This window comes from Dasypus novemcinctus, chromosome 4 (genome assembly GCF_030445035.2).
Source record: "Dasypus novemcinctus isolate mDasNov1 chromosome 4, mDasNov1.1.hap2, whole genome shotgun sequence".
Lineage (NCBI taxonomy): Eukaryota > Metazoa > Chordata > Mammalia > Cingulata > Dasypodidae > Dasypus > Dasypus novemcinctus.
The window spans coordinates 5203779-5226885 of NC_080676.1; the positions used below are offsets into that span (position 1 = coordinate 5203779).

Consider the following 23107-nt stretch of genomic DNA (forward strand, 5'->3'; position numbering starts at 1 on the left):
GATCTTTGGTTGTTCAGTATAAAGGCCAACCCATGTGTGTAAGCTCCTCTTAGGTGAAAGATTTCTTCCTCCCACCACTGATGACTTTCTCTTGTTCCGTATCCTTAGCTTCAAAAAGTCTGTAAGTACTATTTGGATGTAAGCCCTTAGAAACTTTTCAAGCAGACCAGACTTGGTGGACAATGGAATGCCTTGAGGATGGTGGCAGTTACGTCTTCTCATTAGCTGCTGTGCAGGAATGCCTTTCCCAACTTTTGCCCTCACCCTAAAGAGAAAAAGAAAACTGTTCAGTTTTATAACCAGTGAGGACTTGGGTTCACTGAGCAGAGCTGGCCAGTGTCTGCCCTTAAACTGAAAGCACGTAACGTGGCGAGGACTGTGGCGGAGGTTGGGGCACTGCTGGGGTCCTCCTGGACCTACCCTCGCTTTAAGTTAGTGAAGTTAATTTGTCTTGAGCTACAGTTAATGAATGGTAAACCTGGGATTTGAACCCAGACAGATCTGTCTGACCTCAAGCCTGTGTTCTTATTACTCTAGAATACTGCCACTCAACTGACATTGCAGGTGGATGAAGGAAGGATGGGCAAGAGTGGAGGTCAGAGTGGTGCTGGTCTGCTCTGCTGAGAATAGATCATAGGCCCCAAAGAGCTACTAAATTGGGAGTTTTCCTACCTCACACAAATCCCTTACACAGCAGTGTCAAGAGATGACCAGTCATCTTTTTTGAGTTGCTAGAGTAATGTAGAGCACATTCACAATGTAGCCATACTGTTCAGTGCTTGTTGCAAAAATTCTTTCAGCTCTTAAATCCTGACCATGGTCTTGGTCTCCCCAGCCCAGTTCTCTGCCTTGGATGTACTGGTTGTAATGTCATTCTTATTAGTGCTGATGCTTGAGATGTGGTCTGTCCAGCCAGAGAGAGCTGTGAAGGACACCAGACACTGAGTTAAAACACTTGATGTTGAACCAGCCGTCTTCACCTATTTGATGAAAGCAAGTATTTTATGTTCTTCAGTAACGAAAGGTTTTTGGAGAGCTGTGGCTTTGAATGAGTCCTGGTCCTCACGCTCTCATGCCTCTAGTGTCAGCATGGGATCCCACCATTTCAGCAGGAGCTGCAGCCACTTGAATGGACAGGGCTTCACCACAGGAACCTCTGCAGAGTCCTGTCAGCACACTTGGGCAGATGTGGCAGCCTCAGTTGTTAGGTTTTGGCCATGCCCCTGATGTCCTGGATGGTGAGAGCCACTTCTTCACACCCACACAGCAGGCAGGAACCTCCGGGGTTTGATCAGATATGACTACTAAACCAGTACTTTGTTTCCCATGAAGAAACTGTTCCCTGCTTGATGGACTCTTTCTCTAGAAGCAGGGACAAACAGGGAATCAATCAGTCAGGTCACAGCTAGGAGGTTTACCAGCCTGTCCCAGTCTAGAACTAGATACTAGTTCCCTTCAAGATAGGCTGCCACAGACCCCATCCCCGTCACCTTCCCTCCTCCTCTGCTGCCTCGAGAGCTCCCTGCTGATTTATCCCCACATCCCTGCCAGTTCTGCCACCGGTGTCTTAGGCCATTTAGTGGACTCAGCCCAGAAAAATACTGCCAGGCCATAAGGTGTGCAGGGTATGACTTTTTAAGAGTGCGGTATGGCACCAAGGGCAAGAGAAAATGCTTTTCTGCAGCTGTGTAGAATCCAGGTGGTTTTCAAAGGGCCACTGCTATGGGGCAACAATGCATAAATGCGTAAGCCCAGGGTTTGGATCTCAGGCAGGGAGAGGCCAGGGCGATTGGATGTTCCCTGAATACCTCTTCCATAACTCAGCCTGCGGAGATTTCCTCTTAACCATGGACTACTTGGTTTACCCATTCCCTCACTCTTGCCAGGGAAATCCAAGGAATCAAAGAGAATTAGTAGCTAGTCCTAAATTTCTGTTTTCTTTAAAAAAAATCCTCACTGATAGAGTAATCTTGTAATCACTTAACAAATTACCTGAAAGAGCAAACTCTCCTGAGAGCAGGACAGGAAATAGTCTCTTTATAGCTTTACCCAGTAGGAACAACAGGATAACTACCACAAGCCTGATTTTGAATAGTTTATTAAAGGAAAGGTGAAGCATCAGTTTCAAATTGTACAAAAGGAAAAAAACCTCATATTGCAAATGTACAATTTACAGAATTACTAGCAAAACCAATCAAGGAGACACTGAAAATACAAAAATTCGATTGACTTCAAACTGAACTGGAAACCCATTGGAGTAGATATTAAGCCTTTTTTTTGTTGTTGCATGGTAGTCTACAATTCTAAGTCAGCATTTGTTTTCCACATGAGACTGTCAAGCAAAGTACTAGTCTGTGGATGTGCCAGAGCCCCTCATGGTTTGCTTCCTGGCCAGAACCACAGGCGGGCAGGGCTGGTGTGTGGAGAGTCCAGTCATTCCTGCCCCTCCTCTTCCAGTGAAGCCCATATTTTTGGAAGAAAGTGAGACTCCATCCCCTCTAGCTGGAGCCCGGAAATTGCTTAATTAGCAGATAAAACATTTTTGGCGACCAAGTTTTTGTTTCAGAACTGTACAAATGTTGAGAAAAATCTCAAGTGTTGTGTCTGTTTACTAAAAGGATGAATAAAAGCATCTATTTTACTTTCCCTCACAAAAGATAATCATTGGGTATACAGATTTTTAAAAAATGCTTTTCATTTTTGGTAAAAAGAGAAAGCCTTATGATTCTGTTGAAGCTACTTTAAAAAACAGCTCAGAAACAGCTGTGGATGGATTGGTTTGGAATTTCTGAGGCTACTTTAAAATCAGAAAGGAAGAGATTTTTGAAAACAATAGCAGCAAGTCATAAAAGTCTAAGCAGAATGCCACTGAAGACTGTCCTGAAGATTCATAATTTCTTTCCCCAAAAGAATTATTTTTCATATGCACAATTAACACTGAAATGTAGCTGTATTTCAAGGTAAGCTTAAGAATTTCACCCTCTAAGGACAGACTTCTATACAGCACATACTTCTATAATTGGTAAAATTAATTCACAAAATTAGTGCTTTAGGGTAGTAAGTGTATGGGAAGAAGATACAGTTGTTACACTTAAAATTACTTTTGAATGGCAAAGTGATTACTTCAGGATTTCCTCATGATTATCCTAAGAAATTGGAAGTCTGTGTGATTTGAATTTGACAGGGCATGAAATAAGTGGGAAAAACAGCAAACTGATTAACTTGAGAACCATTTGTTTTACTGAGAATACTTTATTTGCTGGTAGAAGTTGCTAAAAATGCACAAAACAAATACCAATAGAAAATGTACTGTATTTGAATCTCCCTATTCTATATAAAATGAATGGCGTAACAGCATCTGTTGGAAAAATGGCTGCATGGACATTTCTTATTTATGCCCCCTTATAAATAAAAATAAACCTTTTTATTCAAGAGTATATAAAATCTGGGAATTCATATCCATATCCACAGAGGGTGTGTGGTTTTTGGCAGAGATGCACTGTGTCAGATTTCATCTTAGCTTGTCAATGTTCTCCTCCGTATTTCTGTGTTCCACAAGGTCAACCAAATCCAGTGAGCTCCAAAACACTCTTCGGCAATTAGGATGAGCTGCTTACTCATAGGTTTAATAAAAATGGTTAGCTCTTAAAACATAAAAAGGCAAAATGTTAAAACGGTTTTTAAATTGTACAACAGGAAAATAAAGTTAAAAATATTTTTTTCTTTACTCAATGCTGAGTTTTCATAAAACAGGTGTATAACAGTGTTTATCTTGACAGTTGTTTTAAAAATTTAAAATTTCTTCCTCCCTCCAGAAAAACACACACACATCTGTACTGAGATAAGTCCAATATTAGGACACAAATGATTTTTCAGGTCAGTCTTTCTCAGGTGACATTACACCAACATTTCCTTCAGTAATTTACATGCTCCTCTTCTCTGTCACTGCAAAAAAGGGATTGACCTCAACCATTGGATTAAAAAACAAATCAGATCACATCAAAAGTGTTCTTTCCCCATACAAGCTATCACAGTATATAGGCCTCTAGCTCTAAATAATAGAGTTCCGGATTTGTAAAATTTCTTCAGACTTCAGAACATAGGCATTCCAAATCCCTAGAAAAATGAGAAACACAGTTACTAACTTCATGCGTAAAAAAGTACCCAGAAACTCCAGATAAAAAGCAGCAATAATTTAACACTTACCGAATCATCTTCTATGATAGCTGCAGAGTCAAAGAAGTCTGGCCTCAGCTCAGCTCTCTCTCGCCGATTTCTTGAAGGGGGCTATGTAAAGAGATGTCAGTTAATTTTTTCCCCCTGAAATACATTATGATAACTGTGATAATAAGCAGCTATATTTCTGACATCATCATAAATATGCAAAAGTGTTAAGGAAAGGAAGGAAATAATCTTTTATTTGGAGCATAGTTTTTTTTTTAAACTGCTTTTAATTATTATTTAGAGAAAAAAGAAACTTTGAAAATAAGTTATTTGGCCCACAAAACATAGAACATACCTTGCCTATTAAGTCGTAAAATGGTTATAAAACTGATGAAACACGAGGCAGGAAACTTCAGTGAATGCCCCAAAGCAGATAAATGGAAAGCGACTGGGGGTGGGAAGGGAGCTTCAGTGTGGACTGGAGTAACATGTTCTAATTCACACGAGGCCTTTCCACGTACCCATGACTGAGCTTCAACATGGTGAAACTTGGTCATTTGGCAAATCTTGTTTCATTGGGCTTCCTCACTGTGTTTTCTTCCATCTGTCTTTCACCTATAACTACTTCAGTAGTATATATACTTTAGTATGTATCTCCACCTAATAAACTTTAGAAAAAAGATTTATTTATTTATTTCTCCCCACCCCCTTGTTTTGCACTTGTTCTGTCTGTTCATCTTCTTTGTTTCTTTTAGAAGGCACCGGGAACTGAACCCAGGACCTCTGATGTGGGAGGAAGGTGCCCAATTGCTTGAGCCACCTCCCTGCTTTGTTGTTATCTCATTATGTTTTCCTTCTTGTGTCTCTTGTTGTGTCAGCTTGCTGCATGTCGCCATTGCACTAGCTCACTGTCGTCTTTAGGAGGCAGAGGGAAAAGAACCAGAGAACTCCATGTGGAAGGCAGGAAGGAGTTCAATTGCTTGAGCCACATCTGCTTCCCGATAAACTTTAAAAATTTTTAAAAAAGATTTATTTCTCTTCCCTTCCCATCCCCCATTGTCTGCTCTGTGTGTGCACTTGCTGTGTGTTCTTCTGTGTCTGCTTGCATTCTTGTCAGACGGTCTCAGAAATCTGTCTCTTTTTGTTGTGTCACTGTGCTGTGTCCGTGCTCCGTGTGTGTGGCGCCACTCCTGGCCGGGCTGCCTTTTACATGAGGGGTGGCTCTCCTTGTGTGTGGGGCCCCTCTGCATGGCACAGCACCCCTTGCACACGGCAGCACTGTGCATGGGCCAGCTCACCGCACAGGTCAGGAGGCCCTGGGTACCGAACCACATCCACTTCCCCCGATAAACAACTTTTAAAAAGCATAACCATCACAATGCTATTCCTGATAAAATGACTAATTTCTTAATATTATCTAACGTCTAGTCCATATTCAATTTCCTTATCTCAAAAAGATGTCTTATTACACCAAACAAGGCTTATATGGTGCATTTGCTGTTTGTTAGAGAACAGTGTATAATGTTAAACTCCAATTTAAAAGTGCAAGAGGCCAAATGGACATGCTGGAAAAGAGATCTGCTATGAACTCTTTTTCAAGAAGGTACTAAGCAGCAGGCAGTTGTCTGACTGCTTGAAAAACACGTAAGTTCATCCAAATGTCTACGAGAACTACACTGGCCTACTGGTGGTCAGTGGTGTCTCCTTTCTGAAAACATGAGCATTGCCTTCACATATTTTAAGAAAAATTTCCTTACCAGATCAATAACCATGGTGTCTTCAAATTCTTCATTCATATCTTCTAACTGGCTCCTGGATGACATCATGACATCTTCAAAGATGGGCTCAGCATCATCCTCCATCAGACCCCGTCTGATTAGAAAAAAGGCAGTCATACAGCTGTTCAGACCATCCAAGGGAAAATTCTGGCTCTTTCCCAGATCAGCTCTTTTAACCAAGTAAGAACTACACAAATTATGATACTTAACTCCAAGATAGTTAAGGATTATTCCTGTGGTTCACTCAAAATTTCACCTTGACTTATGAGAAGTATAAATAAATTAGCAAAAATAACTGCAAATACTTTTTTAGCTATGTGTCGATCCTCACAAAACCCTTAAGTGACTAATACTGTTATTATCCTGATCTTACAAATGAGGAATCTGAGACACAGCTTTTAAATCTTGCTCAAGGCCACACAACTGGCAAGTAGCAGTAATCTAGTGATCTTGCTCAAAGTCACACAGCTGGCAAGTAGCAGTGCCAGGATTTTAGTACTGAAAGCCTCCAGAGTCCCTGCTTTGTCTTCCATTCCTATCCTGTACCATACCCTGAATAGTAATTTTAACTATTCTTCTAAGACTAAATATTGACAATCATATAGAGCAGTGATATTTTTGTGATACTTGATGTAACACTTACACGGCATGCCTTACTCCAGTTCTCACTTTCATGTAGTTCATTCCTGTTCTGTCCTTCCGATTTAAGTCTTCTAACTTCGGCTGGCCTAACCAAGAGATCTGCATCTGAGGACTAAGAGAGGGCACTATTATTCATTTTGTGGCAAGAGAAAACAGATATTGAATTTAGATAATCATAATCAGTTCCATGCTAAGAGGGCCATAATTGGCTGGCCTAATCCCCATGTAGGAGGGAATTAGCTGATCTATTCCAGGGCCAAGAAATCCTGCTCACAGTATGGGTGAAAAGTCATAAAATGGGCCAGGTGAGAATGTATATGCCAGGTGTAACATACATCTGTAGAACCGCAACACTGCCAGGTAGAAGGGTACTTGCCTGGCTGAGAGTGGGTCAGTGGCAGAATTTCTGTATAAGGAGAACATGTATTCACTAGAGCATTCTAAACAGAATTGTAAAGAAAGTTGATCAGAAACTGTTAATGTGGGCACTTATCTGATCATTCTCCATTACTAATCTTAAGGTTTATTTTTCCAAAGATGTATTTACTATCTTGTAAGATGATATTCTGTGCCTCCTAGTCCCTAGTTAGTTAGCGCAGAGGACCTCCTCCTGTGGAATCTCTGAAAAGTAAGCCATTTTAAGAAGCAAGAAATTTAAGGTTCTAATCTGGCAGCCTATCCATGGGCATGGACATGAACTTTGGCTCAGACCTGCCTTGGTTAACGGTCAGTAAATTGTTATTAAGCTCCTACTGAGTACAAGATGCTGCTTCAGGGGGTTGGGTATAGCAATGAAATGAGTCCTGGCCTCAAGACGTTTATACTCTGGTAGTGGTGAGTGATAGGAGAGACAATAAGCATATAAAGAAAATAATTCTAGCTATTGATAGGTGCTATAAAAAGATAAAACAGGTATAAAATATCTAAGGACGTGGTGGACTTGGCCCCGTGGTTAGGCGTCCGTCTACCACATGGGAGGTCCGCGGTTCAAGCCCCGGGCCTCCTTGACCCGTGTGGAGCTGGCCCATGCGCAGCGCTGATGCACACAAGGAGTGCCGTGCCACACAGGAGTGTCCTCCACGTAAGGGAGCCCCACGTGCAAGGAGTTTGTCCCGTCAGGAGAGCTGCCCAGCGTGAAAGAAAGTGCAGCCTGCCCAGGAATGGTGCCGCGCACACGGAGAGCTGACACAACAAGATGATGCAACAAAAAGAAACACAGCTTCCCATGCCGCTGACAACAACAGAAGCAGACAAAGAAGATGGAGCAAATAGACACAGAGAACAGACAACCGGGGTGGGGGGGGGGGAAGGGAGAAAAAAAAAAGTCTAAGGAAATATTATCTGTACTAAACTGTAAATGAGGAGACAGTTATGCAGAGATTTGGGGGAAGACTGTTCCTAGTAGAAGTAACCAAGTACAATATACCTGAGAGGGGAAATAACTATGTGTTCAAGGGTCAGAAAGAAAAGTCAGTGTTGCTGAAGCACTTCAAATGAGGGGGAGAATGGAAGGAATTGAAGTTGAAGAAACAGGCAGGGGCCAGATGGTGTAGGCCGTTGTAGGTTGAGGTAGGAAGCCTGGGCTCTACTCCATGTTATGGAATGCTATAAGGAGCATTGCCAGGTAAAAGGGTACTTGCCTGGCTGAGAATGGGTCAGTGGTAGGCAATCATGCAATGCAGAGAATGGAGAGAAGAGGAGCAAGAACAGAATCAGATGGAATCAGAAAGACCAGTTAAGGACTGGTAGACATTTACATGAGGAATGATGATGACTTAGACTACATTTTAGGGATAAAGCCTAATTAACGTACGGATAAGGACTGGAGAGAGTATAAAGCAGGGAAGATTCAAAGATGACTCCTAAATTTTTTGTCTGAGCAATAAGAGAGATGGTGTTGCTAGTATTGGAGCAGGCAGAGACAGCAATGGTAGGTCACAGGGGAAAAAAATCATTAATTCTGTGTTAGCTGTGCTAAGTTTGGGATTCAGCTGATCAGGTGCCTCTAAGGATTCGTAGACTGTATAAGGCAACTGTGTAGAAGTCAGTCTTCCTGGTGACAAGTTTGTCGATGGTCAGGAGAATCCTTGATATGATGGGGATGGAGAGTGCCCACAGTACACCCTAACCTCAAGAGCCCTGCTACAGGCAGAAGGGAGGGCAGAGAGAGGAAAGAGGGAGGTAACATCTGTGTTCCTACACGTTTATTCTCACCTTCTCTAGGCTGCTTACACTCCAACTCCTTGCAGTGGGTCCCTGCTCTTTCCCACCTTCATTTCTTTTCTAATTGGCTTGGTAAAAAAGGCAATCAAGTTGGCCAAAGAGATCCCTGATGTTACCTCTTTTGACTTTCAACCTACTAAATTTGTTGAATTTGAGTGAGAATTTTCTCTCCCAGAGTAATTCATAACATTACCCCAATCTGAACAGAAACACATCCAGCAAGGAGCTAAGAAAATTTCAAGTTGGATGTAAAACCACAAAGAAAAAGCTAAGGTTCTTAGTAGGAAAAATGTCATCCTGTCCTACTCAAAATTTTCAGAGCTTCTCTGAAGCCTTTTGTGTACTAGAAAACATTTTAATTGCTAGGATGGGAAAAAGACCATGATCCTCTCCTAGAGAGAGGGCAACTAATCTCAGCATTTATCAGATAAGATCTTAACAATTCTTAACAACCTACGAACAGTTTAAATTTAAAATATAAACTTAACCAAGACAAAATACTATTAATTAATTAAATGGATGATAAAAGTAATACCCAGTCTATTTATTTGGTGTCCAGACTGATGACAAACTAGCAGAGATGCTTTCAAGTTCTTGCTAAGGAAGTAACCTTGAGTATCTGCTTGGCAAGACCTTGAGAAGAAACAGATCCACCTGATGAATGTGCAAACTCCAAATGAAATCAGCACTTGGTAAGACATTCATTTAAAAGTGTGTGAACCTTGGGGAACTGATTTCCACAGCAGTGTTTGCAAATGTTTTCATAGATCTTTTAATAGAAATTACTTAACCTCTGCTTGTAGTTTTGTTTTCTCATGAATTGACCAGCATATCGATAGCCTAATGCTGTCATTGTGAGAATTAACAAATGTAAATATACTGAAATTATCACATTTTGGAGATTGTAGAAAATAAGCCCTGATGAACAAATAAAGTTTTCTTAAGTTTTACTCTAATGGTTAAATGTTTTATGTCAAGAATGTGGATTTTTACTACTTACTTGTGTAAAAAGTCTGGTTCAGAACCATGTTCAGACTCAGGTTCCTGAATCTGCTCTCCCATGGGCCGGCTGTTTTCTCGCAGTACAGTTGAAGTGAGCTGTGGTGCTGGCAGTGGTCCAGGAGTCTGAATCGTGGTGTCAGTCCTGTTTAGCCATGTGTTATCCAGACTTTCATCTGTAAAATTCCAGTGAGAGAATGTAATGGGTGGAATGAACCCTGGTGGCAGTTATAACACAGACTTGAAGAACATGCCTCTGACGTCACATTCCCAGTTACGCAACTCACTAATTATATGACTTGAAATTATTTAAACCTCCAAATTTCAGTTTCCTCATACATAAAATGCAGATAGCAGTATCTAACTTCCTAGAGTTGTAAACATTAAATGAGGTAATGTTTTAATTACATCACTCAAATGTTAATGTTTACCACATCATCCCTTTTAAGTCCCTCCAGCTCTGGGATTCATTCATTTACTCTAGAAGGCAAAGAATGAGGCCAGTTTATGATCTGGAATTCAGTATGTAATGTGACTTCTAGATACCTCTCCCAACTTCCTTTGCATAAGCAATAAAAAGAGCCTGGTGCCCGGGCCTCACAGGCACCCCCGGCAGAAGCACTTGGGACCTAGCTGGCCTTTTCTGAGAAAGCAGCTAAGTGCTGTGCACAAGTGGACACTGGTTGCTACCGCAATGATTCTTTTGGCCAAGTGATCCCTGTGGGATGGGTTGAGAACCTCACTGTTTTCATGCCTTAAAGTCCTACCTCCTCAGAGAAGCCTTCTCTGACCAGTTCACCCACCCCTTACTTAACATTTTAACTTCTAGAGAAATATAATCATTCCTGCTCACTTAGGACTTAATTACACAGGACCCAGCATTGGCAGCCAATCTGCCAAGTGTACATGTTATCTAATTATATTTACAATTGAGGTGTCAAGAACTGTTTATTCCTTCTTCTGAAGATGGTTTATAAAGATTTGGACAGACTAAATGATTATCTGCATGCCTAAACTGTACCCTGATAAAACATTACCAAATTATACAATTTCTAGGTATAAAAATTCTAAACTATTTTCTTTAAGACTTATTATTACTGCTGTTTTTCTTTCAGAAGAATTTTAATCACATAGTATGAATCCCATTGTTTTTCACCCCCTATTATATCTCATAAATGTGTGCACGCTAGGTTCCTCATTTGCTACTAAGCACTCCACCTCTCTGTTTCTCAGGTTTCTAATATTTTGTCAGACATGTGTATATTCTGGATTGGCTCTTCTGTCTCTGAAAATGCCTAATTATCTTAATAAGCACATTCCACTGATCTGAAGCCCTCTATTGCATCTCAATCAACAAATGTGTTTCATCTTCTGTTCATACCAGTTTTCATTCAACATCAAATTCAAAACTTTTATTCTCTGCTATTCTTTAAAATTTTTGTTAAAAGTATGACTGAATTTACATTCTTAACCTGGTCAACTCTCATCTTTCAGTTCTCTACTTACATGTCATCTTTTCCCAAAAATTTTTCCACTCCGTTCAAAGTCTGGTTACTCCCTATATGTTCCCAGAGCACCCTGTGTTTGGTCGACCAACGCACTTACCATGTTGAATTGAAATTGCTTGTTACTCTGTCTCCCTGTCTGTACTGTTGAGCTTTTATTTCCGCTCCCCCCCCGCTGTTTTTGCTGTGTGTCTACTCGCTGTGTAATCTTCTATATCTACTTCTCTCTTTTTTGTCTTGTCTTCTCGTCTTTCTCCTCTAGGATTCACCGGGATTTGATCCTGGGGACCTCTGATGGTGGAGAGAGGTTCCCTGTAAATTGTGCCACCTCAGTTCCTGGTCTCTGCTGTGCTTCACCTTGACTCCCCCCTTCGTCTCTTCGTTGCGCCATCATCTTGCTGCATGACTCACTTGCATGGGCACTGGCTCACCGCACGGGCTCTCAGCTCACCACATGGGCCCTTGGCTCACCATGCAGGCATGCTTTCTCTCTCTCTTTTTTTTTTTTTTTAACAAGGAGGCCCCAGTGATTTGAACCTAGGTCCTCCCATACGATAGACAGAGGCCTTATCACTTCAGTCACATCCACTTCCCGTTGAGCTCTTATTAATATTTAATCTCCAGCACCTAGCACAATGCTTAGGAAAGTACTTGGCAAATGTCTATTAAATGAATAAACAAATTCATGAAGAGCTCACTGTTCTTGAATAGATTCTCCTAACTATTAAAGATCCCCAATGAAAGCACTTCTTTAAAAAATAACTATTGTATTAGCAAAAACTGAAAAACAATAAAAATATTCATAAAAGAAGAATGGAGAAACTGTGGTATAATCATTCCCTAGAATATTAAATAACCATGAACCTAAAAATTATAACTATACAAATATAGATGATCAAAATCTAGTCTTAAATAAGAAAACAAGGTCCCAGAAGGAGATAAAAATCATGAAACAAGTTTCTGAGTGAGGTAAAAGATAGGAAAAATATTCATTGTAACACCTGGGGACTTTAATGTTTGAGGACTATAGAATAGCACACATCTTGGTCATTATAAAATGAAGGAGAGTAATGCTGTGTTGGAGTGAGGGATAGGGGTGCACAAAGGAAGTATCAAAGATAATGGTTCTATTTCTTATGAGTTTATGAATGAACTGGACTTTGCACTATAATTATTCTATATGCCATTTATATATATATATATATATCAATTTTACAAGTTATTCCATTAACATAAGTAAAAAGTACAATAACAATAAATCTGCTTTGATCCGTGATTACACTCCTCCCTTATTTTTGTTCATCCCTCAGTCTTGAGGGATTTGGGATGATAACACTCTGACTGCTTCACGCTGAGAGGGGACTTAGATATTATAGGGCAGAGGAAAGAAACTGTTTTGCTTGCAGTTTAAAGATACTTGTGTAAGGCTCTCATTCTCATCCTATATCAATAGATGAAACTCTGCTGCCTAAGGGTTCTGGGCATGCAGACTCTTTTAGTCATTTGGTAAATTTCAAACTGACATAGAGAAAATTTTCTTTTCTTCAGTTTAATGATTACCAAATTACATTACCTAATTTACTTACATGTTTCCCTTGATCTTGAATTACTGGAAGATACTTAATTTAAACAATTTAAGTCTTAATTTCTTCTGTGTAAAATTTGGATAACAGTGTTGAACCCACAGTTGAGGACTTATGAAACATTTATGCAGCATTTATTATCTGCCAAAGATTTAACCAAATGCTTTACGAACATCAGTCATATAAATGATTAAATGTGATGCATGTAAAACACGTTCCTGGTACATAGCAAGGATTTGATGAGTGTTGGTCAATAAAAGATAGTACATTTAAGAAAAGTTGAGAGTAGGGGGAAAAAAACCATACAGAATACATTTTCAAAGAGAAATGACTGGAGTCATCCTTTTGAGAAAAAGTCCAAGATCATGCAGTACAAAGACAGGGCTTTGTATTTTCATTCTCTGAAACAGGAAGATTTTTTGTCCCAAATCTGAAACTTGAAAGGAAATCTTCAACTTTAACTTAAATTTTGTGAAATAGCATATGTTTTATTCTTTCTGAAATATAAATTTGGCCTAATCTAGTCACTGATGTTAGATAACAGGCATTACTAGATGATGACAACATTCTAATAATAACAGCTAATAAGCCAGGTACAACGTGCTTAGCACTGTGTGTAAGCTAAAGCATTTTATTTGGATCTAATACAAGAACCCACAGGGTAAGTACTATGATCATCCTTCATTTGCTCAGTGAAACTGATGAAACTGAAGCTTAGACAGATTAAGTAACATGCTGATAAATGAGAAAGCTGAGTTTGAAGTCTGTAACTCTAATTTTAGAGTTTGTACTCTTGTACGACAGTCAATATTCCCTTTCCAATAATGAAAGAAGTATTAGATTTAAATTCTAATTAGTTTTGCCTCAGATTTGAGCAAGATTTTTGGTAAGGCACTTCTTTTTAGACAGAGAGAAGAGATACTGAAAGATAATTAAAACAGAAGGTTGTGAAAAGGAGCAAAAGAGCAGAACTCAGATCACTGCCTTCCTCTCTTGGTTTGGGGAAAATATATTAGAAGTTTGGGGAAGGGGGAAGATGGTAAGTGCAAGAAACTTTGAGGCTTCTTAGTAACTTTAAGAGTAACGTTTCGTTTGTTTTAATAATGTTTAGTCTTCCTCTATGCTCTGCGCACCTCCAACTCCTCCTTTCACTCTTTATGTGTTCCAACCTTTTCCCTGAACCTCCTCAGTATGCAACAAATACAGAAGATCACTATTACCTTGCTTCAACAGATTGTCACTTTATCTTTATAAAACCAGGTAAAATATATGCCTCAAAGTGAAAGGCAGACTTACCTTCCACTCTTTTTTTGTGAAGTGGAGGCCGTCCTTTCTTATTTCTTACTGATGAGGTTTTGCTGCTGCTACTTCCACTGTTCACAGACATTCTGTCATCTTCACCCCCAGTGACTAAAGAATTTCTATAGGAGATGAGTGGAAGCCATACATCTTCCCTCCTTTCCATCATCTGCTCGGTGAGGAATTTCTCCAGGTATGAATGACTAGAAATACAACAGAAGCAGCAGTAATTTTCATGGAAGCAGTTGTTGCATCATTTATCTAATTTTTTCATAATCTGAAGATCTCTCTCTGTAGGTTCTGAAGACTCCTTAAGGATATGCATTTGACAGTGGGTTACCTCTTGGAAGAGACAGACTAGAATTTAAGGTTTTGCTTCATATATTCCTAGAATAATTTTAAATAACAGTATATATTACTAAAGGGTGTAAGAATGTGTGCATCTCTGTGTCCTTCCTTTCTTCCTTTGCTTTTTGTTATTAAGTTCATGTGTCAATTTGGCTAAGTTATTGTGTCCAGTTGTTTGGTCAAACAAGCACTGGCCTGACTGATTGTTACTGTGAGGATAATTCCTGGATTTAAATCATTAGTCAGTTGTTTTTATCTATGGCTGATTATATGTATAATCAGAAAGTCAACAAAGGAGATTGCCTTCAGCCATGAGAGAAATCTCATCTAATCAGTAGAAGGCCTTAAATGGAGAACTGATTATTTCAGCAATCTGAAAGAATAATTTCTGTCTCTATTTCAGCCAATCAGCATCTCCTGGGGAATTCATGGAAATCTATATCTGAGTTCCCAACTGGAGACCTGCCCGACAGAATTCAGACTGCCAATCCCTATGGCCATGTGAGACAATTCCTGTAATGAATTTCATAATATTTACATATATATGTATATTCTATTGGTTTTGTTTCCCTGGAGAACCCTGACTTTTAACACCGAAAGTCTAAAAATCAGGCTCAAAATATTATGGAATTTTCCTTCAAAGTAAATCAGGGCAGGATGCCTGACATAACCAAAGGTTAAAAACAACCTTTGAACTTGTGGAAATTATAAAATACAATCATTTCAAGTCTCTGGTAATTGTCTTATGGGCATATAGCAAATGGGGAAACACTCATTCAAAAAATCTAGTAAATCTCCCTAAGAACAGAGTTTGTAGCACTTGAGCCATGACCCACTCCCTTCTGTTGTTTCCCCCATCCCCAGCTAAGTTTAACAGAAACTTTGTTCCAGATGGATGTGGCTAAGACAGTGAGGGCACACTCTCCTTCTGGTTCTCAATCTAAGGCTACCTATGAGGGGCATGCCACTGGTGTTTCTTATCCCCTTAAGCCTTGAATTGAAGAAGTTCTATTTTGGGCAGGTGGAGTCAGCAAGAATGAGGTTCCCTGCTCCTACCCAGACCCGATTCATGGGGTAGACACACTAACCTAGGTGTAGCAGGCTGAGAATAATGGGGCATGAACATCTCACCTCGGCTCCCTCAGAGGGCAGAGGTTCCCAGTGTAGAAGCAGGAAAGGCAAACCCAGAACCAGGGGTTACTATCACCCCAATGCTTATACATCAAGTAGGGGAGAAGCAGCTGCTGCCTCAACTTTATCTCCTGTTCATGGCCCAGAGACTGAGGTAGGTCATAAAGATGAAAATCTCTGCAGCTTTGCCTGAAGGGACTGACTTTGGAATACAGTATGGAAAGGTCCTTGCCTAAGGAAACAAGGCTGATTTTGGTGGGGAGCAATTAGGAGGGTGCTGGTAGCTCCATGATACCAACAAGCAAAACAGCATAGCAGCCAGAAGCTTAACAGAGAAATCCAGGGAAAGACACATTCAAGATGAGCTCCACCGATGTACTCACCAGACGCAATGGATGTGACATGATGATGGGGGAGAGTGTTATTGTGGGGGGAGAGTGTTATTGTGGGGGGAGTGGTGGGGTGGGGGCGGTGGGGGCGAATGGGGACCTCATATTTTTTTAATGTAATATATTTTAAAAAAATGAATAAATTGAGTAGAATTTGGAAAAAAAAAGATGAGCTCCACCAAGGATCACAATCAATCCTGGGCGTTGGGAAGGCAGTGAACATGTACTAATAAATTGCACCCAGTTGGGGGCAAACAGAGCAGGGGATGGAGTAGACCTGAACACATTCCCCAAACTACATGCAGATCTACCAACAAAGGGAGAGGGAGATAGGTGGCAGCAAAGCTGTACTAAAGTAAGGAAATGATACCAAGTGGTAATCTGATTCCATAGGAATAAAGAGAACCAGAAATGGTAAAAAAAAAAAAAAAAAGGGTTAATATACAGTCTCAAAAAACATATACTTGCTTTCCTTTCTTCTCTCAGCATCTTTAAAGATATAACATTCTATCAAGTAATAATGATAATGCATTGTTTGGTTTCTAACATATATGATGCAATATGTATAATAATAGCACGAAAGGGGACAGCTGGAGTTATGAAGTGGTTGTTTTATTTCACTGGAAATAAGTTAGAATAAATGTGAAGTAGATTTTAATAAGTTAAGATGTATACTGTAAGTCCTAGAAGAACCACTAAGAAAAAACTAAAAAAAAAAAAAGTATTAATTAAAATATTATAATAATAAAAAGTAAAAAAAAAACCCTACTATTACAGTAGAAAATATCCACTTAATATAAAAGGCAGTAAAGGCTGAAGAGAGGGGCCAAAAAGACACAAGGGATATAGAAAATAAAAAGCAAAATGGCAGATGTAAATCTAACCTTAGTAACACCATTAAATGTGAATGGATTAATTAATTCACTCAAAAGGCAGATTGTCAGATTGGACTTCTAAAAATGACCCAAATAGATACTGCCTACTGAAATACGCTTTATATTCAAAGACACAAAGGTAGACAATAAAAGGATGGAAAAGGCATATCATTCAAATAGTATCCAAAAGAGAGGTGGACTGGCTATACTAACATCACACAAAACAGACTTTAAGATAAAAAATACTAGAGAAAGAGAAGGACATTTCATAATGATTAAATCCACAAGGAAGACATAAAAAATTATAATGGAACTAGGCAGAGTATCAACAAGGAAACAGAAAACTTGAACAACTCTATAAACAAAATTAAACCAACTAAATTTACAACAATTTACAGAACATTCTACCCAAGAAAAGAAGAATATATACTCTTCTCAAGTGTACATGGAACATTTTCCAGTTCACACATGTTAGACCATAAAACAAACCTCAATAAATTTAAATGGATTAAAATTGTACAAAGTAAGACCCCAATGGAATCAAATTTGAAAATCAGTAACAGAAAAAAAATTTGTGAAATTTGTATATTTCACAAATATCTGGAAATTTAAACACACTCCTAAATAACCAAAATGTCAAAGAAAAAATCACAATGGAAATTAGAAAATACTTTGAGATGAGTAAAAACAAAAAAAACAACATAATGAAAATTAAGAGGTGCAGCTAAAGCAGTACTCAGAGGAAAATTTATAGGTATAAATGAAAGTATTCAAACTATGCTGCCCCCATTAGTAAATACCCAATGCCAGTCATTCCCTATTGTTTACCCCATTTCTGTGTCCTACACTCTCATTTCTTTTTTGCATTTTTATTGCTCTGCTTCTCTGAACACAGGCTTTCTGAAGGCAGGTGTTTTGTCTTATTGTTCACTGCTTGGTCAGATCAGAACATAGGCCACAGAATAGTACATATTAGGGGCTTTATAAATATTTTCTGACTAATATGAAGTCAACATCTTTCCTTAGAATGAACGATGACATTCATAGAAACTTTAACCGCCCCTCTAGATTTGTTATTTTCCTATCAATTTATAAATCTAGAGACCCATTTATTATTACTGTTTTTAAAAAAGTTTCATAGTTTGTTCTAAGCAAAACTTACCAAATTTTTTTTCTGAAAATTACATATATATATTTCTTTAAAATGTCATCAATTATCAAAATATGACAATAAGAAAAGATCAATCTTCTTGAAACAAGTCAAATAAAATAAGAGACTAAAACTAAAACCAAATTATGAAAAGGAAGAAGAAAATGTTACACGATGGCTAAGCCATTGTTAATACATCTTCAAACTGCAGAATAAGAAATCATATCCATGTTCTCAATTTTATCTTACATCTACTTTTCCAGGGTACTGAAAGGTGAGCAGTGAATGAATTACATAAATATTTGTGAGAAGAAAACTGTATTTCCTTAAAAACAAATTATAGGAGACCAACTTATCAGTATTAATTAGATATAGATGATTAAAAAATATTTTTCAAAAAATAAACATTTAAAATGTACAATGGAGTGATGATAAAAACTTTCCTTAAAATATACAACTTACACAGTCTTTTTGTCCTGTCGAAGAAGTTTAGAAGAAAATTCACTTAGTACTTCAAGGAAAGCTAGATTAGGAGGCGGATATTCTTGTCCTTTTTGATTTTGGTATTTAAAGGCAAACTCTATGCCATCCCTGAAGTAAAAGAAAATATATTATTCTGCCAAATAGTTAACTGTATTTCTCTCAATAGGCTAGAATTAACAAAAAGATTTGGGACAGTACTGAAATCATCATGGGAGGGGGTGAAATCTGATCAATTCATATTTGTATAAATAACAATTTTATTTACAGTTAGAACACTATAAATCACGAAAAACAATAAAAAAAACCCCAGCAAGCCAATGACAAAACTATATCCCTATGTGTATCTTTTAGGAGCAACATAATTCCCTGGAAAGATAAGATTAAGTATCAGAAAATTCACTTCTAGAGCTGGTCCTGGTACCAAGCAACTGTTATTTTTTGTAAGTTACATAAAGTTTTTTTTACTGATGGACACGTTGAGAATATTTTAAAGCTTTACTTTCTATGTTTCATATGATGAAAAGGGTGTTTTAATTATAGTTTGTCCAATTAAAAATGCCCTTCCAGTTGAGAATCACTAGATTAGGTAAGTCTCGAAAGTTCTTTTAATTCTAAAATTATATAAATTGTCACTTTAGAAATTGGACAAATAACAGTTTTATTTTTTTTCAGTTCAAGTAAATAATATTCTGTACAAAATAAAGTGTCTGTTTAGTTCACTCACTTGTGAAGTGTGGCAACTGCTTCTCGTGTCTTGATCTGGTCCAGTCCGAAAGTAAGGGCAAAGCGACGGGCCAGTTCTTTAATGCCACTGACGTGGGCAGATGTCCTATCTAGGTTGGGACCTTGCTCTTGAACAAGTTCATTAAACAACTGGCAGAAAGAAACAAAGATGAAAAAACCTATTTATTGCCAAGAAATAGTTATTTTAAATTGATTTATTTTTAGAATAGGTAATATAATTTAAAAATATGTACAAGGCATATGATAAAGTAGGCGTTTCTTTTTGCAGTGAACTGTAGCCAACCTGTTTTCCCTATACACTAAGTTATCTACTATTTCCAGATTCTTGAGTTCATCTTCATGCTAGGTGTGTGATTAAATATAGCTAGGAATTTATTTTTTTAAATAATAAAATAATGCCTTTGGTTTCAGAGAAGGAAAGGTTCTATGTATTTTCAGAAATAAACTCTGTATTTTACAAACATATAAGCATTCTTTTTGTTACCATTTTCACAGGAATGGTAATATATGAAATACAGAGCTCAGAACCTTGTTTTTTTCCCAGTTATTTGATCTAAGACAAGAACATTATAAAAAGAAAATGATTTGGAGATGAGGTTATGGTTTCTTCCAGCTAATAACAAAATATATGAAAACATTCTTAAACTGGGTGGAGTGGTTTTATAAATTACACATATTCTGTCAGAATAAAAATAAGCCCAAAGCCTAAAAAATACTAGGGGAAAAAAAAGGAAAAATTTTTTAATGCTGAAGATGGGAAACCTTGCTAAGAATATGGAACTTGAAACTATAATACAAAAGGGTGAAGGATTTGATCATATAAAAATGTAAGTTTTTTTTGTGTGATCGATCTATCTTTTAAAAATAAATAAAAAATATATTAAAAAATTCTTAAGATTTATAACCAACATAAACTACTTTAAAAAGAGCTAAAAGGTAAGTAAGAGGGGAGCAGATGTAGTGTAAATGGTTGTGCACCTGCTTCCCATGAATGAGGTCTGAGGTTTGATCCCTGGTACCTCCTAAAAAAAGAAGTAAGAGAAATGGGCATGGAAAAAACATTTGCAACATGCAACAAAGAATTAGTAGCTGAAATACACAAAAAGCTCCTATAAATCAATAAGTAAAATAGGCACAAGATATGAATAGAAAGGTCATATAAGAAAAAGCCTGTTTTAAAAATAAATAAAAAAAAATTTAAAAAATTAGCATACAGTAAAAAAAAAAAAAAAAAGGAAAAAGAAAGAAAAAGCCTGAATGGCAAATAAACAAAAAAGTTATACAATTTTATTAGTAACCAGGAAAATGTACATAAATAAAATGAACAAGGAGCCATTTCACTCCCATCAGATTGGGAAACATTAGAAAAATTGACACTACACAGTTTTGGCATCAATGGCTTTCCCTTTTGCTCTTCATTTATCTGTTAGCTTAAATAATTATTCTACCTCCAGGTATGGATCCTTTAAATGACCCAAATGTCCCACCTATAGAGGAATGGTTAAATGTATTATGAAATAGCTCTGCCACACAGTACTAAAGACCATAAAAGCAATTGTTCTACCATCAAATCTAGAAAATTTACCTGTACCTGTACATATATGCCTTCCCTCCTGATAGGAGGAATGAACTATCCACGCTGCCATCTAAGGTCACTCCCTTCCCTTATGTACTGGATCTCAGACACTCCCTTTCAGCTTCTTAACAAATTTGCTCGTGCTATTCTCTCCCTGCATCAGTTTTCCTCCTCTCTATTGAATACATGCCTCTCAAAAATACTTCGAACTTCTTGACCCCATCTCCCCTGCCAGCTATCAATCGATTTCTCTGATTCCTTTTATCGCAAAAGTTTTGAAAGTATTACTTACACTTGTTTTCTTCACTTCCTCAATTCCCAATCTCTCAATTCACTCTAAACACCTCATTCCATGGGAATAGTTTTTGTCTTCTAACACACTGACCACCTCTTTAGTTTTCTTCAGTAATGGACTGAACTGAACTACCTGGTGTGTTATTACTGGAAGCAGCAATTCTCCAAAGATTTTAAAAATTTTCACAAGCAATTGTTTATAAACTTTAAAATGAATTAAAAGATAGTTGCATACGATAGCCTTCAATTTTAAAATTTATTTTTACATTATGTATCACTTTGTATGGATTTATGATTTATTAATATGTATCAAAATTGATTTGTTAAAAAATTGACTTTTGGGGAGCAGATGGAGCTCAAGTGGTTGAGTGCCTGCTTCCCATGTATGAGGTTCTGGGTTTGATACCCTGTTCCTCCTAAAAACAAACAAAAAATTAAAAAAACCAATTCTTATTGGGGAGCAGATGCAGCTCAGTGGTTAAGAACCTGCTTCCCATGTATGAGGTCCTGGGTTTAATCCCCAGTACTTCCTAAAAGAACAAACAAACAAACAATTTACTTTTAAAATGAATATATTCTATACATTTTCATTGTAAAAAATTCAAGCATCATTAAAGAAAATGTTCTTTTTCTTTTCTACTGAACACCATTCTACTCTCCAAAGGTAACCAACATAAATGTTTCAAAGTTTTCTAATCAGTTAAGACACCTTTATATATTACATATAAAGTTTTAATTTGTACATAAATGGTACCATACTGAGTATTTTGTCCTGAAACTTTTATTTCACTTAATATTTTGTCTCAGAAATCTTTTAATGACTTCAGGGTAACCTAGTTTATTTAACTAATCTTCTGTTGATGAACAATTAGACTACCACCAGTTTTTCGGTTACAGAGACTGTTGCAATGAAACAACTTTTACATATATATTTATATCTTTATACATACCTGTATGTATCTATGTAGCATAGATAACTAGAAGTAAAATTACTGGTTTAAAGGGAATATATACCTTGAATTTTGAAATATATGATTAAATTGTCTACCAAGAAAGCAAGAACAGTTCTTTCAAGTGGAACCTTTTCCTCCACATCCTTACCAATCAATAGCATTGTCACTCATTTTAATTCATGCTACTCTGTTCAACAGTAATACTTCCTTATTTTAATTTGTATTTCATTGATTATAAATGAAGTTATGCCTCTTTTACTGGTCTTTCAGGCTTTCTTTTCTGAAAGTATCCCTTACTCACTTTTCTATGGGGTTTACCTTTCTCACTGATTTATAGATTTTAATGTTTTAAAATAGTTCTGTCATTTGTCTTTTATTTTTTAAAAGATTTATTTTTATTTATTTCTCTCCCCTTCCCCCTCCCCTGTTGTCTGCTCTCTTTGTCTATTTGCTGCATGTTCTTCTTTGTCTGCTTCTGCTGTTGTCAGCAGCACGGGAATCTGTGTCTCTTCTTGTTGCGTCATCTTGCTGCGTCAGCTCTCCGTGTGTATGGCACCACTCCTGGGCAGGCTGAGCTTTTTTTTGTGTGGGGTGGCTCTCCTTGCGGGGCACACTCCTTGTGCGTGGGGCACCCCTATACGGGGGGCGCCCCGCAAGGCACTCCTTGCACGTGGCAGCACTGCGCGAGGGCCAGCTCACCATACATGCCAGGAGGTCCTGGGTATTGAACCCTGGACCTCCTATATGGTAGGTGGATGCTCTATCAGTTGAGCCACATTCACTTCCTTCATTCGTCTTTTAACTCATCAAAGTGCTGGTTGAAGTAAAAACCTTTTAAAGTTTGTGTGTGTATATACATGTATATAAATAAATAAATAAATAAATAAATAAATCAGTAATTTTACTTTGGGGGAATCTTTCCTTAAGAAGGACTTACCTAATCCAACATAAGAGAATATCCTCATATTTTC

At 37.8% G+C, this 23107-nt stretch overlaps 1 protein-coding gene across 5 annotated transcripts in view; it reads right to left on the reverse strand.

Annotated features, from left to right (window-relative positions):
* Positions 1 to 2082: 2082 nt before the first annotated feature.
* Positions 2083 to 23107, reverse strand: part of STAG1 (STAG1 cohesin complex component) — a 408218-nt gene continuing 387193 nt past the window's right edge. For all 5 annotated transcript variants that reach the window (XM_058295002.2, XM_058295003.1, XM_058294999.2 and 2 more), the window contains 8 exons: positions 19294 to 19442; positions 18549 to 18677; positions 14191 to 14396; positions 9808 to 9982; positions 6586 to 6696; positions 5922 to 6036; positions 4207 to 4287; positions 2083 to 4116 (listed from right to left, as the gene is read on the reverse strand). In XM_058295002.2, the coding sequence (XP_058150985.1) occupies positions 4093 to 4116; positions 4207 to 4287; positions 5922 to 6036; positions 6586 to 6696; positions 9808 to 9982; positions 14191 to 14396; positions 18549 to 18677; positions 19294 to 19442 (990 nt within the window). In that variant the 3' untranslated portion in view covers positions 2083 to 4092. The remainder of the gene's footprint in view (positions 4117 to 4206; positions 4288 to 5921; positions 6037 to 6585; positions 6697 to 9807; positions 9983 to 14190; positions 14397 to 18548; positions 18678 to 19293; positions 19443 to 23107) is intronic.